Source organism: Furipterus horrens, unplaced genomic scaffold, assembly GCF_987537825.1.
Source record: "Furipterus horrens unplaced genomic scaffold, mFurHor1.1.pri manual_scaffold_6, whole genome shotgun sequence".
NCBI lineage: Eukaryota > Metazoa > Chordata > Mammalia > Chiroptera > Furipteridae > Furipterus > Furipterus horrens.
The window spans coordinates 72,749,381-72,766,519 of NW_028327176.1; the positions used below are offsets into that span (position 1 = coordinate 72,749,381).

A 17,139-nucleotide genomic window follows, 5' to 3' on the forward strand; every position below is an offset into this window, starting at 1 on the left:
CAGGGAATATAGCAGCTCTACCTAATACATATAAATAAACACAGGGGAGCAGCTAAAATGAGGAGACAAACAGATCCCAAGTAAAAGAATAGGAAAAAGAACTAAGTGAAATAGAGGCAAGCAGACTAACAGATACAGAACTCAAAACCATGGTTATAAGGATGCTGAAGGAATTTAGTAAGAACTTCAACAGCATAAAAAAGAACATGGAAACCATAAAAGAAAGAACCAGTCAGAAATGAAAGAAAGATACCCTAACTAGAATAACAAATAATTTACAGGGAATCGGTAGTAGAGAAGATGAAGCCAAGATTCAAATCAGTGATTTGAAATATAAGGAAGCAAAAAACACCCAATTAGAACAACAAAAAGAAAAAGAAAAATTGAGGATACCAACAGTTGCATCATGGAAGTGCCAGAAGGGAAAGAAAAAGGACAAGAAATTGAAAATCCATTTGAAAAAATAATGACAGAAAACTTCCCTAACGTGGTGAAGGAAGTAGACATACAAGTCCAGGAAGCTTACAGTCCCAAACAAGATGAACCCGAAGAGGCCCACACCAAGACACATTGTAATTAAAATGCCAAAGATTAAAGACAAAGAGAGAATTTTAAAAGCAGCAAAGGAAAAACAGTTAGTTAGTTACAAGGTAGCTCCCATAAGACTGTCAGCTGATTTCTCAAAAGAAACTTTGCAGGTCAGAAGGGACTGGCAAGAAGTATTCCAAGTGATGAAAAGATTACCCAGCAAAGCTATCATTTAGAATGGAAGGCCAGGTAAAGTGCTTCCCAGACAAAGTAAAGCTAAAGGAGTTCATCACCACCAAGCCCTTATTATATGAAATGTTAAAGGGACTTATTTAAGAAGAAGATTAAAACTATGAACAATAAAATAACAAACTCATAACTATCAGCAAATGAATCTAAAAGGCAGAAACAAACTAAGCAAACAGCTAGAACAGGAACAAAACCATAGATATGGAGATCATATGGAGGGTTATCAATGGGGAGGGGGAAAGGGGAGAATGGGGAAATGGTGCAGGGATCAGAAGCATAACTGGTAGGTACAAAATAAATAGGGGGGCATTAAGAATAGTATAGGAAATGGAGAAACCAAAGAACTTATATGCATGACCCATGGACATGAACTAAGGTGGGGGGCGGGGGGCCAAAGGGCAAAATATTGGGACAACTGTAATAGCATAATCAAAATATACTTTTAAAAAGTAAAAATACAGGAAGAGTAAATAAATAATAAAAAATGTATTGTTCTTTGTTGAAAATTTTCTGCAAGACTGAATACTAATCCACTACTTTGTACATGTTAATGAAGTTCTGTTTTTATCATTAAAAAAAAAAAAGCTATATTCCTCTCTGTGGTATAAAAAACTATCCTAAGACAGACAGACAGATATGTCAAAACTACTGAGTTTGCCAAAACTCATTGAACTTTACACTTGAAATAGATACATCTTGCTGTACAAAAACTATGCCTCAAAGTGATTTTTAAAACATTCTAATCAAAAAGTCAAACATGATTTGGAAAGTTTCATTAAATAATAATTCTCTAAGGAATAAAATAGAGAAAGAAAAGTTTTATTAATCAGAAAAGTTCAGCCTCTTCAAAAAAAAAAATGTTTTGGTGGCTGTGTTTAGTTCTAAACTATTTAAAAATGAGTTATTTTTTATTTTCATTCCCAGGGAAAGGAAAACCTCTTCAGCGCAAGGTTAAGGCATCTAAGAAGCAAGAGGAAAAGGAGAAGAAGGGAAAGGGAAAGCCCCAGGAAGATGAGCTGAAGGACTCCCTGGCTGACGACGACAGCTCCTCCACCACCACAGAGACCTCCAACCCAGACACGGAACCTCTCCTCAAGGAGGTAGGACAGGGTCGTACAGGCAAACACTGTCTCATCGTTCGGGTTTCTTAATGTATAATGAGCATTTCGTGTTTAACGTGAGCACATTTCTGAGGATAAGTGCTCAGTGTCCACAGGCATGCCTCAACAGTCTGGGGATGAATGTCTCCCATTTTCCTCCAGGAAGAACACTGGGAAGCATGTTAACAAAACACAATAGTGAGAAACTAGAAACACTGCTTAAAAGTTAGGGCTATATGGATTAGTAACTACTCTGGCTCATGAAATTTGTTTCAGATTTTAAGTATCAGAAGAGAATGAGAAGGAATTGCACCATTTTAATTAGATCGAACTTTTCCTGTGATATCACTCCCAGCACAATCGGCTTCAGTAGCAGCTCACTCCCTGCACAGGCAGAGCAGTGACTGTCCCGGAGGGGAACATGGCCCAGGAAAAGACTCTCAGCCTTAGTGCTCACCCAGAACTGGGGACTCAGCCCAGCACACATCAGCATATCAAGAAAGCTGCCTGACTTCTCAGTGTCCTCAGCATCAGGAGTAATACTGCAAAGCACCTGATACTGGTGGGCGTTAGGTAATGGAGGATAATATTTCTTTTGGGGCATGTCTGAGAATCTGAGTTATAAGCCATGTGCAGAAAAAGAAAAGTGGAATTCTATTTTGGCATTTTTATTTTTAAATAATTATACTTCAAATTTAAAATGATGCTAATATAACCTTTAATATTGTAGACCAGAGCGTCTTTTCAGTTTTAACCTAGTGGCCTAAGGAATCATTTCTTAAATCCAGTGGTGTCATCTATATATATTAAATTTTTAAATAAAATGTATATCTATTGTTCTTGTCAACTGCCTTCCCCTTGGTATCCTTCGCATTAGGCACGGTGCCGTGTGCACCTCAATATAGTTGGTAGCTAGTGTTGGAGTTCTGTACTTTATATCCTTCAAACAGATGACTTCCAACAGATGACTACAAAGCTTAGAGTGGGATCCCAGCAGTTTCAGTGATAGAAATAAGCTTTGGAAGGCATTTTCAGCACCTGCTTTCTTTACAACTTTTCCACCTTTCCAACTTTTTCCCTAACCACTCCTCAGTGACCCCCTCGCCTACCCCATCTCCTGCATTCTGTGTGTACCTGCTGGCATAATTTTTACCTTTCTGTTGTTACTTTCCTTCAACTTCCGCTTCCCTGTCATTTGCTTCCTTACAGGCATGGCTCAGAACTCATGGACTCCATACCTGTTACCCTTCTCCCTGCTGTTCCGTTTTTATGCTCCTTCCTCAGCACTCTTCAGAGGGTTTACGTGCTCTTATTTTTTTGTGACTGACCTGCTTGACAGTTGCGTGTCATTTCTTCCTCACTAGATTACACTCGTGTGTCCATTCCCACTCTGTTCTACCCAGTGATTCAATTGAGTACCTAAGAGCCAGGTCTTATTCTGGGAGCTTAGGAAACAAGTGGACAAAAGACCAGGTTCTCGTCCTCAAAGAACTAACAGTCTGCAAAGTTCATGATGAGTCAAGTGCTTAGGAAATGCTTCTTTAATAACTCAGGATAAGTCTGAAAAGGTATAGTGGATGTTCTTGCCCTTTCGTTATTTACTCTTGACAGTTAAGTAGATTGACTTGGTGTTACCTGTAAAAATCTAGGTTCCGTCAATAACCACACACTGGGAAGCTAGACACTGTTGGGTCAACTCTTAATTCACCATGTGCTCGTAACTCCCCCACTCCAATAGCTGTTCCTTTTGCTCTATATGTCCTTGTCCTTCCCGTCTGTCCCCCTGGTTAGCCTCAGTGCATCCTTAAACACAGTGCTGCTCAAACTATCTGTGATGAAGAACCAGGTCTTTTAAAAATTTCCAGGCTGTTATATACGTGGTCCTACTGCACATGAGTAATACGTACCCAGTCCGCATGCCGCTCCCCAGGCAAATTCAGCAGCACCTGAGCGGACCCGTGCTGTGTCCAGGAGACAGGTTCCCTGATCAGTGCTTGGAGACCACAGCAGTGTCAAATGAGTAAAAAAAGCATGAATGTGGTTTCTATACTTACCTGGTCACAGACCAGAAACAGCATTTGGTGACCAGCAAGTAGCACAGCTGTTAGATGCAGTGTGGCGTTCAGTGTATGCTCCACACTTGAGCAAGGTGAACAGCTCTTCTGTGCTACAGTAACGCCAGTGAGCATTTCCATATGAAAAGTACAAGTTGATCGATCTTATACTTCCGTATGTATCTCCCTCCTGCTGGACCTCAGCCGTCAGGAGAAGGACCTGGGCCCTCTTGGTTAAGTGGGTGACCAGTAAATGTTGAGTGAGCGAATGGGTAACTGAGCCCTCTCCCGTTGATGGTGAATAGCTGTTAACATTGACTCACCATAACTGTTGATAGTCACAGTGTCGTTGTGAACATTCAGTGAATAGGCATGGACACTTGTGTTCCTGGCTTGGGATCAGCATTGGGCACGTTGCCAAAGTGTTTATATTGTAGTCCTAACTGAAAATTTCTTATTAATAAAGGCAAGGTTTTGCACCAGAAGTCTAAAAAATAGGAAGCCACCAATTTGCTACTGCCAGTGCCACCACCCATGCCTGTCAGGATATGAATATAAATTAAAATGACACTCTATAACCCAGGCTCACCAAAATACAATTATAGTAAATCCAAGGCTGAGAAATTGACAGAACCACAATAGTTAAGATAGATTTGAAGGAAGAAGTTTTATTGTTTTTATGTATATGACATATATATCTGCTACATCTTCAGTTTTGTGTCTCTGCATTCAAATAAGACTCTATCAGTCATTTTTATTAATACTTCTCACCAGTTAAGTACATTTTTTACAGGATGCAGAAAAGCAAAAGGGAAAACAAGCCACGCCTGAAAAACATGAAAATGAAATGCCTCAAGTGAAGCAAAAAAGCAAAAAGCTCTTGAATGTTAAGAAGGAAATCCCAACAGATGTGAAAGCCAGGTGAGATTTAAAAAAAAAAAAAGTGCAGAGAAATAAGGTATATAAAAGAAGTTACTGGTAAAAACTAGGTAATGGTTTGCGTGGTTTGGTTGGTCTTTGCAGAGTGGGGGGGCTGGGGGTGGAGTACAACAAAAGCCCTGTAATATATCATGTTCCTCTTGGCTTCTTTCTGATGCCTGATGTTCACTGATTAGGGATGGCCACATGCTTCTGTCAGAAACGTAAAAGGCAGAGGTTAACAACTTGTTGCAAAAATTTAGGTTGATAATTCATTCCCAGGGAGGGAACTGTTTCACTTCCACACAAAGATGACCGCAGTGGTTTAGCCACAGGTGTGAGTTAATTTTTGTGAAAGAGAGCTCTGAACCTGCTCTGTAACTTCGATCTGCAGCTGGATCTAGAATTCTGTGCTGTATAACTTGAAAGAATCTGTGCTTAGGTCATCAGGGCAGCTGGTACCTATCAGACAAGTCTACCATGAAGTAACTATCCCAGGCCCTGTGGGATAGGATTTTTTTGCCCCTCCCCATCCCCACCCCGGGGAAGGCTTGCTTAGAACGTTTCCCCAAGTAAATGAGCAAGTCGGACTTTGGGGTTATTAAGTTCATACTTTTATTAAACCTTGGATCTACCTAATAAACTAATTTTAGTTTTAGCATCATTAATAATGCCCTTCCTAGTTCATCATATGAAATGGCCATCAGTATGAAAGCCAGTATTTGCTTTTTTGTGTGATAAGTTGGACATTGACCCAGGAAGTGAAGAAAGTAGGTATAAAGTAATAAAAGAAGATATAGTTTGTTATCATTAAAATTTGCCTTAGAACTCTTATTCTGGGTCTAATACTCGAGCTTTGCAAAAACACCAGTAACCTAGACATTATCCCTAGATTACACAGCTTTACTCAGGCAGGGCAGTCTGTTCTATAGAACCAAAGCTAGTAAGAAATTAGTGATTACTGCAGAGAAATATCACCTTGTCCCTGAATTTAGAAATAACATAGCATATGGCAGCAATTAGTAATGGAATGTCTAAAATTTACCCTTATGTGCAGATTGTTAGTTTGAGTGACCTAATCACACAATTTGTTGAGAATAGTGTGACCCAGTTAGAAGGAATGTCACATAGAGTCCTGGTTGACACACTTGGACCTCCCATGAGAGAAATCATCCTGAGGCACTAATTGATGCTGACAGTCTGGCATCCGAGGACAAGAATGATACTCAGGTAGTGGCTAGGAAGTTTATTAGCTTGGGTACCTGAGCTCAGTGCCTGACACATAATAGTTTAAAACAAATAGTACAAGTTAATCTCACCTTTAGTCCTCTTCCCCTGACTTATGTTGTATTCCCCCCTTTTTTTTCTTTCTTTCTTTCTTTTTTTTAAATGAAATAAGTTGACTGTTAACTGATTTGGTTTTGAAAAGTTTGTGAAAGACTTCACTGGAGTACCACTAACCTTTCCAATGTTTTTGAGTTCTCTGGCAAACCACAAGCTAGAGTGACCAGTTCTGTGCCACCTGTTCAAGGGACAGTTACAGTGACAACTCAGATTCTCTTGGTGCATAGCTAAGAGAGAGATTATTACCAAAAAACAATTTAAGCAGTGCACTCTAAATGATCTTTTTAAATTGTCTTTGCTACTGGAGAAATCCATAAGCAACCTTAGTCTCTTAATCTCCTTATCTAAGTTTTTGTGAACTCACAAATCTTGTTTTGTGTTTTTCTGAAACTCAGGCATAAAAATAAATGTACTGAGAGTCAGAATTCATTAGTACATCAAACAAGTATGGCGTTAAAGAAATACAGGCTCTTTAATAACCAGCAACTTGGCCTGTCTAAATAGAGCCATTTCCTATTTACACTGAATTATGGTAGTGCACGCCTTGCTCTGTCATTCAGGTGCAATCCCTTCTGGCTCTGGCATTAGTGATACCCGGAATGCCTGTCACCTAACAAGAAGTGCTTTCAGTCTTTTACTGTATCTGGAGGAAATATATACATGTCTTTAAAATTTTTTATGAGATCTTTATCATTTTTTTATTTGAACTGTTTTATTGTATTTTTCTTCACTATTTATCCTCCATGCCCTCTTCCACCTGCCCCCCCAGTCATCACACTGTTGTCTGTGTACATGAGTTCTTTTTCTTTTTTGTTCAATCCCTCCATCCCCGAACCTCACCCCACCCCAGAGCTGTCTTACACATTTTTTAAAAGGAGATAAAGCCAGAAGGGAATACCTCAGTCTCTGCAGGATAGCCCCTCCGACCAGACTCCCAGGAGCTAACGTCACAAAAATCATTTCTGAGGAGTGTGGATCATTGGAGTGCAATGGCTGACCTCTGGTTCATTCATTTTTCCAGCTTTAACACTGCAGAAATTGGTCTGTGCACCCCCAGAAGACTGTTTTGTAGGTCAGAGATGCCAGGAAGTAAGAGGACTTCTAGGGAACCAAGAAAGGCCCTAGAAATGCTAATTGAGGACACCAGCTATCTGTTGATCCTTTTGTTTTCTAATTGTTTATCAACATTTTACGTTTATGAAACAAATTAACAATATAAAATTAGCACAATGTTTTCTTTCTCATAATCTGCTCAAATAGCACACAGCTCAGGGCGGTTGACACCACATTCCACACAGTGGCCTCCAGGCTTGTCTGCATGGGGAAGCCCTGGCCTTGCCCTTGGCTTCCTTCCTTCCTGCATGGGGCCTATTTCATGTATTACATGAGTCAAAATACCTGGCAGCTGAAACATCTTTCTGGTTTTTCTTTTCACAATTAATCATTTAAATTAAGTTGGCCCTTATGCACTTATTCAGAAGCCTTAAAAAAGATTTTTTAAGCATATTTTATTGATTATGCTGTTATAGTTGTCCCAATATTTTTCCCTTTGCCCCCCTCTACCCAGTATCCTCTTACCTCCAGCAACATGCCCTGCTCCCCCTTAGTTCATGCCCATGGATCATGTATATAAGTTCTTTGGCTTCACCCTTTCCTGTACTGTTCTTAACATCCCCCTGTCTATTTTATTCCCACCAATTATGCTTCTTGATCCCTGCACCATTTCTGCCATTCTCCCCTTCCCCCTCCCAGCTGATAACCCTCCAAATGATTCCGTTCTGGTTCTGGTTGTTTGCTTAGTTTATTTATATATTTTTTTATTTTAGATTCAGTTATTGATAGTACTGAGTTTGTTGTCATTTTAACGTTCATAATTTTGTTCTTCTTTTTCTTAAATGTGTCCCTTTAACATTTCCTATGATAATGGCTTGGTGATGATGAGCTGCTTTAGCTTTACGTTGTCTGGGAAGCACTTTATCTGCCCTTCCATTGTAAACTATAGCTTTGCTGGATAGTGTAATCTAGGTTGTAGGTCCTTGCTTTTCATCACTTTGAATACTTCTTGCCAGTCCCTTCTCTCTGCAAAGTTTCTTTTGAGAAATCAGCTGATAGTCTTATGGAAACTCCCTTGTAGATAACTCTTCTTTTGCTGCTTTTAAGATTCTCTCTTTATCTTTAACTTTGGCATTTTAATTATGATGTGTCTTGTTGTGGTCCTCTTTGGGTCCAACTTGTTTGGGACTCACTGTGCTTCCTGGACTTGTGTGTCAAATTAGGGAAGTTTTTTTCCCCCTCATTATTTTTTCAACAAAGTTTTCAATTTCTTGCTCTTCCTCTCATTTTTTTCAATTCTTGTTTCTTCATTCTGTTCTGTGCGACTGTTTATTTCTTCCTTTTGCTCCAAATCATTGATTTGAATCCTGGCTTCCTTCCCATCACTGTTGGTTTCCTGTATATTTTTCTTTTTTTCACTTTGTATAACCTTCACAGCTTTATTTTGTCGCCGTACTCAGTCATTTCTTGAGCATCCTGATTACCAGTGTTTTGAACTTTTCATCTAATAGGTTGACTGTCTCTGTTTCGTTTAGTTCTTTTTCTGGGGTTTTATTTTGTTCTTTGATTTGGGTCATATTTATTTGCCTCCTCAATTAGGCAGCCTACTATGTATTGGGTAGAGCTGCTTTGACTCCATGACTGGTAGTATGGCCTAATGTAGTAGGTACCCTATAGTGTCCAGTGGCATAGCCTCCCCTGTCACCCAAGTTGGGTACTTGAGGTGTACCCTTCATGTGGGCTGAGTACACCCTCCTCTTGTTAGTTGAGCCTTGGTTTCTGTTGGCAGGTCAATGGGAGGGATTTACCCAGTTCAGTCAGCAGCAAGGACTGGCTGTGACCACTGACGACCAACTCCACCCTCTGCGGAGGATCACCTATGCAGGGGCACAGTGTGGTGCTCTGATGTGGTCTGTAGCTGTGTACTGGGTTTGCTGGACCTGAAGTTTCCTGGGTGGTGCAGGCCGAGGTCAGCCCCCACCTGTGTTCTGCCCAGGGCACCCTGCCTGAGCAATAAAGCAATATGAGATGGCTGCTACTTGTGCTGGGCTCTGAGATTCCCAAGCAAACCCAAGCTGTGTATTTAGGCTGGCTCCTACTAGTGCCGGGCCTGGAGCTCACTGAGGCCAGCTGTTACTTGTTTGAGAGGATTTAGGAAGTTGTGAAGCATGAGCCAATACCAGCCATTCTTATGGAAAAGCATCTTGGATGGGCCTATAATTTAGGTGGGGTGAAGTCTGTGGGGATTTCCAAAGCAGGTCAAGCAGTGTTAGCCAGATTGTTGGAATCTCAGATATGGCACCCGCTTGCCATCTCCGTCTCAATGATTGTAATTTTTTAAATTCTGTAGTTGTCAAACTTCCATTCAACTGGATTTTGATGATTCTGACTGATGGTTGTTCTATATTTATGTGTAATTTTGATGTGGTTGTACAAACAGGCGAGCCATTTCTGCCTACACTGCCATCTTGACCAGATCTCCCAAAATCGGGCATTTAAAGCACAGAGCAGAGTGGAGAAGGGTGAGGAGTGGATCTGTTGATTTCCATGGAAACCAACCAAAAGAAGGATGGCAGTACCATTTTTATGTGAATTAAATGTCTGGTTTTCATTAGGCCAACATTGCCTTTCCTATAAGGCCTTAGAACAACTACTACCTCAGTAACAATTCCTGCAGGGTAGTTTAATTTAAAGGTGCCTAACTTACATACTTACCCAACTGCTTTCAAAATTGGTCAGTCCTTCATGGTGGAAGTTAAAATACCATCTTTATCTTGGCTCTGTTTCTGCATCAGAAGCCTGTCCCCTGCCATAAGGTTTCTTAATAGAGATCATTTGCTTAATTTAGAAAAGTATAAATCAGCAAAACTAAAGTAGTTGTCTGGCACTTTTTTTTCTTAAAAACCAATTAATTTTACAGTGGCACTGAGTTAAGATTTGTATAAATAGCCCTACCCCCAGCACTTATAAACCACTGACTTAAAAATAACTCACACTCACCCTCCACCAGACGACTGGGTGGGTATCTGTGCTATGGGAGCTTTTGGTTTTTTTTAAAGGTGGACTCTTTTAAGTAACCGTGTTGATCAGAAGCAGGAGAAAGATGGAAGATTTATAAACCTTTACCATTGATAATCTTACCCATAAGTGGTGGATTTTTTCAAGTCAGTGTGTTATCCCGCATAAAACTCTTTTTGGGTTAACTGAGACCCTTAGGATTTTTAAAATTCCTTTGACTAATTCCAAATAGAAAATTTGTGAAATATAAACAAATGCAAATAAGATGATCTTTGACCTGGTACCTTATAGAATGTTTACAAATAGCCTTCATTAAAATGTATTTATTTATGAGATCAGACTCTGTTCTGTCATCTGCTTACCTTTATGGGATAGAGTGTACTGTATGTGCTGTTGGGTCTGGAAGGTGCGAACTGTTCTGACCTTTGAAATCTGGTGTGGATTAGCTGCCTTCTGGGAGGGAGAATCTGTAGATAGCCTGGTTCATTCCATAGTTTCTGCAACAAAAACATCTCCTCTTTGGAGTTCTGAATAATAGAACCTTGACATTTCTGACTCTATATTCAGGAACCCCACTAGTAGTGTATTTGCTGGGAGAGACTGAACAGCCCCAAAATGGCAAGTTTCCGCTAATGGCTTTATGCGCATTACCTAAGGCAGGTGCTCTAACCATAGCTGTTGGCACTCAGAGTGCAAAGAAGATGCCTACAAGTGCTGAGCTGTCTCCTGGGCAGCCTTAGCCTCAGCCTCAGGATGGGGGGCAGATAATGCCTCAGGAAGCCAGATTCCTAAAACATGCGTTGAAAGTGCAGAGCAGTCAGTGATTTCTCCACCCCACAAAAAAACAGACAAATTTGAATTTTGATTCCATGCTTGTCTTTCAGTTGTTTAGAGCTGCCATACCCTCCCTCATTGGAAAGTAAACAACGGAAGAGCCTCCCATCCAAGATCCCTCTTCCTCCTGCATTGACAAGCAGCTCCAAATCACGGAATTCCCAGAAAACAAAAGGTATTTTCCTGTTGGTCACACAGATACTTCTATAATTGGTTATATTAACAGTTGTTAGTTGTGAATTACCAGTGATCAGTTATAGTTATTAGTCATGTAAAAAGCTAAAATTCTGTTCTTGTAATTAAAAGGATCATTTAAGTAGACCTAAAAGAAAGGAGTCATCACCCATTAACGACTTTCTTTTCTCCTTTCTGTGCAGGTACAAATAAATTAGTGGATAACAGGCCATCTGCCCTAGCGAAATTCCTTCCAAATAGTCAAGAACTAGGCAACACCAGTAGCTCAGAGGGAGAAAAAGACTCTCCACCGCCAGAGTGGGATTCTGTGCCAGTTCACAAATCTGGCAGCTGTAAGTATGGCAACTTGGGAATCAGTCTGGGCACAACAATTCAGCAGGGACATATTGCTTTAAAAGGCAACCCAGTGTCTGGTTTGCTGGAGCCAGCTTGTACTAGCCAGGAAAAGTCTGTTGTTAAATAGTCTGCTAGTATTAAACTGCAGTAGCTTAGTTGGTCATGGCAAGAGCATTGCTTGAGAATATGGGTTCTCATGGTGACGCATGAAAAGAATTTCAAGGGGCACATGAGTGGGAGAAGTTTGAGTAGTGGCAAGATTTGTTGGGTTGAAAATACTACTTCCTAGGAGATGAAGAGGGCAGGCAGGCTCTAATAGCAACTGCCCCAAGGTCCTTGCTGATCCTCCGTGTATTTTCTGGGTTTCAGGAACAAGCAGGCTGTCTTGCAAACTATTCATCCAATTTCCTCGGTTTTTCCAGGGCTGTGCTGGGCGCTCCCCCATCCAATCCCTTTCTTGGATCTTTCGGGGTTTTGAGCCCTTATCCTACCTAGCCTTTTCCCATATTTTCCCAGGCTAGACTCCTCCCCTTTGTGGTTGCCATTTTGGCTTCTATTGCGCTTGTCTCATGGTTTTGCTTTGTCATCTGGCTTCAACTGCACATGCCTATGCAAGGGAATTTCTCCCTTGCTGGTTCTCCCTCCCCCAAGTAACAGGCTGGTTATTCCCCATGGAGATTGGAAAGCCGGTCTTTCTGCTTGTTTGGGGATTGAGTCCCTTTGGTGGAGGATGCAGCTGTCCCCTGGGGAGTCTGTGAAGTTTTAGCTTCCTAGTTAATCAGGCTTAATGTCTGACTCTGTTATATACACAGAGAAATAGCAAGCGATTTACATCAGGTCTTTTGTTTCCCAGAAGCTGATGCACCAGCACACCACTGCCCATTGTCCAAAATGGGAAGACCTGTTAGGATTGGGGAATCATTCCAAAAACTGCTTCTTTAGGAGAGGATTAACTCCACATGCTTTACCTTTCTTGTTCCTCATACACTTGCGGTGTAATCACTTTCTAAAAATTTAGTTTAGTCTCCACTTTACCCATATCTTTTACATAAACAGCCTATGTGAAGGTTTCATTATTTTCCTCACTAACTTTTTTACCTTGTTATCAGATTTGGCCTGCAGTCAGTCATGACAGCAGCTCAGTCTACTAAAATAAGGCAGCAGTCCTCACCTGAAATAGAAGATAAGAAAGACGAACACAGGGAGGGGCCTGATGGCAGGATTTAGGATGGAAGAGGGTGACAGTCTTAAGACTGACTTGTCTACACTGCAGTGTTAGAGTAAACTCACGTTTGGCTTGTTTGCATTAAAGGTGAAATCAGATTGAGCAACAAGATTGTTTAAAGTGAAGGGGGATTTAAATGAAGCATTAGTAAGTTGGATGAAGGCTAAGAACTTAGAATTCAGGTGAAGGGTACAGATGTGGGCTGTTCACAGGGGACAGGTCGCTTCTGGTGGTATTGGAGGAGGTCAGAAAATGTATAAGAGGTGGCTAGGGAAGGGTCAGGACAATTGTACAAATAATGACCCTACAGTGAAGATGTAATATCACTTAGGCACACTGGACTATGGGGGGCTTCTAAGGAGGGTGGAAGGATGGAGAGATTTGAGCAGGGCTCATACAGGAGATGGCATTTGAGATGGGCCCTGAGCATGGACATTAAGTCAACAAATAACACATGAGGGAAGAGATTAGCCACATGGTCACAGGTGAGAGTAGGCAGGGTGGTTGTAAGGACAGTGAATAATGTGCCAACGCCATTGATGAAGGTCAGTGAGAACTCCTGGGGCAGGCACAAGGTGGTACTGAAGCTGGCAAATGGATAGCTTGGGCTTAAGAGAAAAGGATGTTTTCCTTCATGGTGCCATAATGGAGTTCTTGATACAGCCAAGGAAGGTGTAACCTTGTCTAGGCCCTAAGTGCTAGAGGTCTGAGGAGGAGCGTTAGGTGTAAGAGAGAATTACAATGAAATAGAACCATCGTGAGAGCAGGCTTCAGTCTGAAAGTGGGGAAGAACAGACACAGGAAATCAAAGTAGAATACACTATTCTTACTATACACAAGACTTGCATGGGACATAAAAGGCCTGCCAGGAGGGTGAAGGGAAATGTGTCAAGCTGGGAAGAGCTGTTTTGGGCAAAGATAAGAAACAAGGAGTGCAGTGGGGCTCTACAGCTGTGCCAGTATAACTGGGTCAGTGGTCTTCCTCAAAGACTGGGAGCCCGTGGAGACTGCATTCACAGGGGCCAGAGCACTTTCCGTATACTTTGTATCAGTCAACTGACCAGCACCAAGGTACACGTGATACCTTTCTCTTTCTTTTTTCTTAATTTAAAAACTTTTTAAAAGAGGGAAAGGGAGAGAAACATCAATGTAAGAGAAACATCAGTCAGTTGCCTCTTGTGCCCCGACTGAGGATCAAACCCGCAACCTAGGCCTGTGCCCTGACTGGGAGTTGAATCAGTGACCTTTTCTTTGTGGCACAACGCCCAACCCACTGAGCCACACTGGTCAGGACTTTAAAAAAATTTTATACAGTATTTTGATTTCTCAGTTATAGTTGACATAGAATATTATATAATTTTCAAGTGTACAACATAGTGATTAGACATTTTAAAATTACAAAGTAATCCCCCCAATAAGTCTAGTACTCTTCTGATACCATACACAGTTATTACAATGTTATTGCTGTACTTTACATCCTTGTAACTGTTTTTATACAATAACTGCCAGTTTGTACTTCTTAATCCCTTCACCTTTTTCACTCATTCTCTAAACTCCCTCCCATATGGCAACCATCAATTCATTCTCTGTTTTATCAGTTTGTTTTGTTTGTTCATTCATTTTGGTTTTTTAGATTCCATATGTAAGTACAACAATACAGTATTTGTCTTTCTCTGATTATTTCATTTAGCACAGTACCCTCTAGGTCCATCCATGTTGTCACAAATGGCAAGATTTCATTCTTTTTTATGGCTAATAATGCTCCATTGTATATATGTACCACATCTTTATTCATTTCTCTGTCAGTGGACACTTAGTTACTTCCTTATTTGGCTATTGTAAATAATGCTGCAATACACCTATCTTTTTGAATTGGTTTGGTGTTTCCTTGGATAAATACTCAGAAGTGGAATTGCTGGGTGATCTGGTAGTTCTATTTTTAATTTTTTGAGGAACCTCTATATTGTTTTTCATAGTGGCGGTACCAGTTTGCAATCCCACCAGCAGTCAGTAGTGCACAAGGGTTCCATTTTCTCTACATCTTCACCAGCTTTTGTTGTTTGTTGATTTATTGATGATAGCCATTCTGACTAGTGTGAGGTGATAATCTTACTGTGCTTTTAATTTGCATTTACACCTGATTAGTTATGCTGAGCATCTTTTCATGTTATTGGCCATCTGTATGTGCTCTTTGGAGGAATATCTGTTCCTGTTCTCTAGTTTTCATTCGTTGTGAGTTCCTTATATATTTTGGATAGTAGGCCCTTATTAGATGTATCACTGGCCAGTACCTTCTTCTATTTGGTAAATTGTCTTTTCATTTTGTTGATGGTTTCCTTCACTGTGCAGAAGATTTTTAGTTTGATGTAGTCCCATTTGTTTTTCTTTCGTTTCCCTTGCCTAAGGAAACACATCCCAAAAAAATTTGCTAAGAATGATGTCACAGTTTACTGCCTACATTTTCTTCTAGTTTTATGGTTTGGGTTCTTACATTTAGAATTAATCTGTTTTGAGTTTATTCTTGTATATGATGTAAGGAAGTGGTTTAGTTTCATTTTTTCCCATGTACAAGGGGGGAACCCCAAAAAATGGAATTATTTTCTGAAGGGTGAGCCCCTTGTAGTACATGCTTCCCCCACTAGGTGAGTGTTCTGGGAACACATCTGTATCAGTGTACCAGCTGGCGTTGTTGTGAGAGGGTGCATGCAGTTTCAGTGAATGTTTTTGAAACTCTTTCAACGTGTTTGCCCATTTCGTGATGGGTGATTTAGGAGCACACCTGCACAGACTGCGCTGAGTGTTCAGCAGTTTTTGACCAAAAATGGCATCACCCCTGTTCATCTGATCTCATCCTGAGCGACTTTTTTGTTTCCCCGGATGAAAAAAGTCCTCAAAGGGGCATATTTTGCCTATGTGGAAGAGATGAAACAAAAATGGCAGAAGCACTAAAAGGCATCAAAATCAACAAATTCAAAAACTGTTTGAGCAGTGGAAAAAAAAACATCTTGATAGGTGTATTGCATCAAATGGAGAATATTTTAAAGGCCATGGAAGTTAAAACATGTAAGAATAAATACACAATTTCTTATACAATAAATAAATTCCAGGGGTTTTTTGGGTCCCCCCTCATATCTGTTGCAGTTGAGAAAACACCACTTATTGAAGAGATTCTCTTTACCCAATAGTATAGTCTTGACTTCTTTGTCATAGAGTAATTGACCATGTACACATGAGTTTATTTCTGGGCTCTCTATTTTGTTCCATTTGATCTATGTATCTGTTTTTGTGCCAGTCCATGCTGTTTTGATTACTGCAGCCTTGTTACACAGTTTGATATCAGGTAGCATGATACTTGGAACTTGTTCTTTCTCAAGATTGCTTTGGCTATTCAGGGTCTATAAACTTTTGGATTATTTGTTCTGGTTCTGTGAAAAATGCCACCGAAGTTTTGATAGGAATTGCATTGAATCTGTAGATTACTTTGGGTAGTAGGGACATTGTAACGATGTTAATTCTTTTTGTCCATGAGCATGGTAAGTATAGCCTTCCATTCATTTGTATCTTTTTAAATTTCTTCAATGTCTCATAGTTTTCAGAGTACAGGTATTTTACCTCCTTGTTTAAATATATTTCTTGGTATTTTATTCTTTTTGATGCATTTGTAAGTAGGATTGTTTTCTAACTTCTCTTTGTGACAGTTCATTATCAGTATAGAAAAATGCAGCCGAATTCTGAGTATTAATTTAGTACTGCTACTTTACTGAGTTCATTTATTAGTTCTACTAGTTTTTTGGGTTTTCTATATATAGTATTATGTAACCTGCAAATAATGACAGTTTTATTTCTTCCGTTCCAGTTTGGATGCCTTTTATTTCTTTCTCTTGCCTAATTGCTCTGGCTAGGACTTCCAGTACTATGTTGAATATAATTGGTAAAAGTGAGCATCCTTGTCTTACTCCTGATCTTAAAGCTTTCAGCTTTTCACTGTTGAATATGATGTCGACTGTAGTTTGTCATATATGGCCTTTATTATGTTGAGGAATGTTTTCTCTATCCTCACTTTGTTGAGAATTTTGATCATGAATTGATGTTGGCTTTTGTCTAATGCCTTGTCCGCATCTATTGATATGATCATACAATCTTTATCCTTCATTTTGTTATGTGGCATATATCACATTAATTGATTTGTGGATATTGAACCAACCCTGCATCCTGGGAATAAATCCCACTTGGTCCTTGGTGTATGATCTTTTTAATGTATTGCTGAATTTGGTTTGTTAATATT

The 17,139-nt window shown here is 40.1% G+C and overlaps 1 protein-coding gene across 1 annotated transcript in view; it reads left to right on the forward strand.

Moving 5' to 3' along the window:
• TMEM131 (transmembrane protein 131) overlaps positions 1–17,139 on the forward strand; it is a 253,174-nt gene that overhangs the window by 221,559 nt on the left and 14,476 nt on the right. Inside the window, exons 32-35 of the mRNA XM_090281769.1 lie at positions 1,702–1,877; positions 4,725–4,852; positions 11,149–11,273; positions 11,476–11,625. Of these exons, the coding sequence (XP_090137895.1) occupies positions 1,702–1,877; positions 4,725–4,852; positions 11,149–11,273; positions 11,476–11,625 (579 nt within the window). The remainder of the gene's footprint in view (positions 1–1,701; positions 1,878–4,724; positions 4,853–11,148; positions 11,274–11,475; positions 11,626–17,139) is intronic.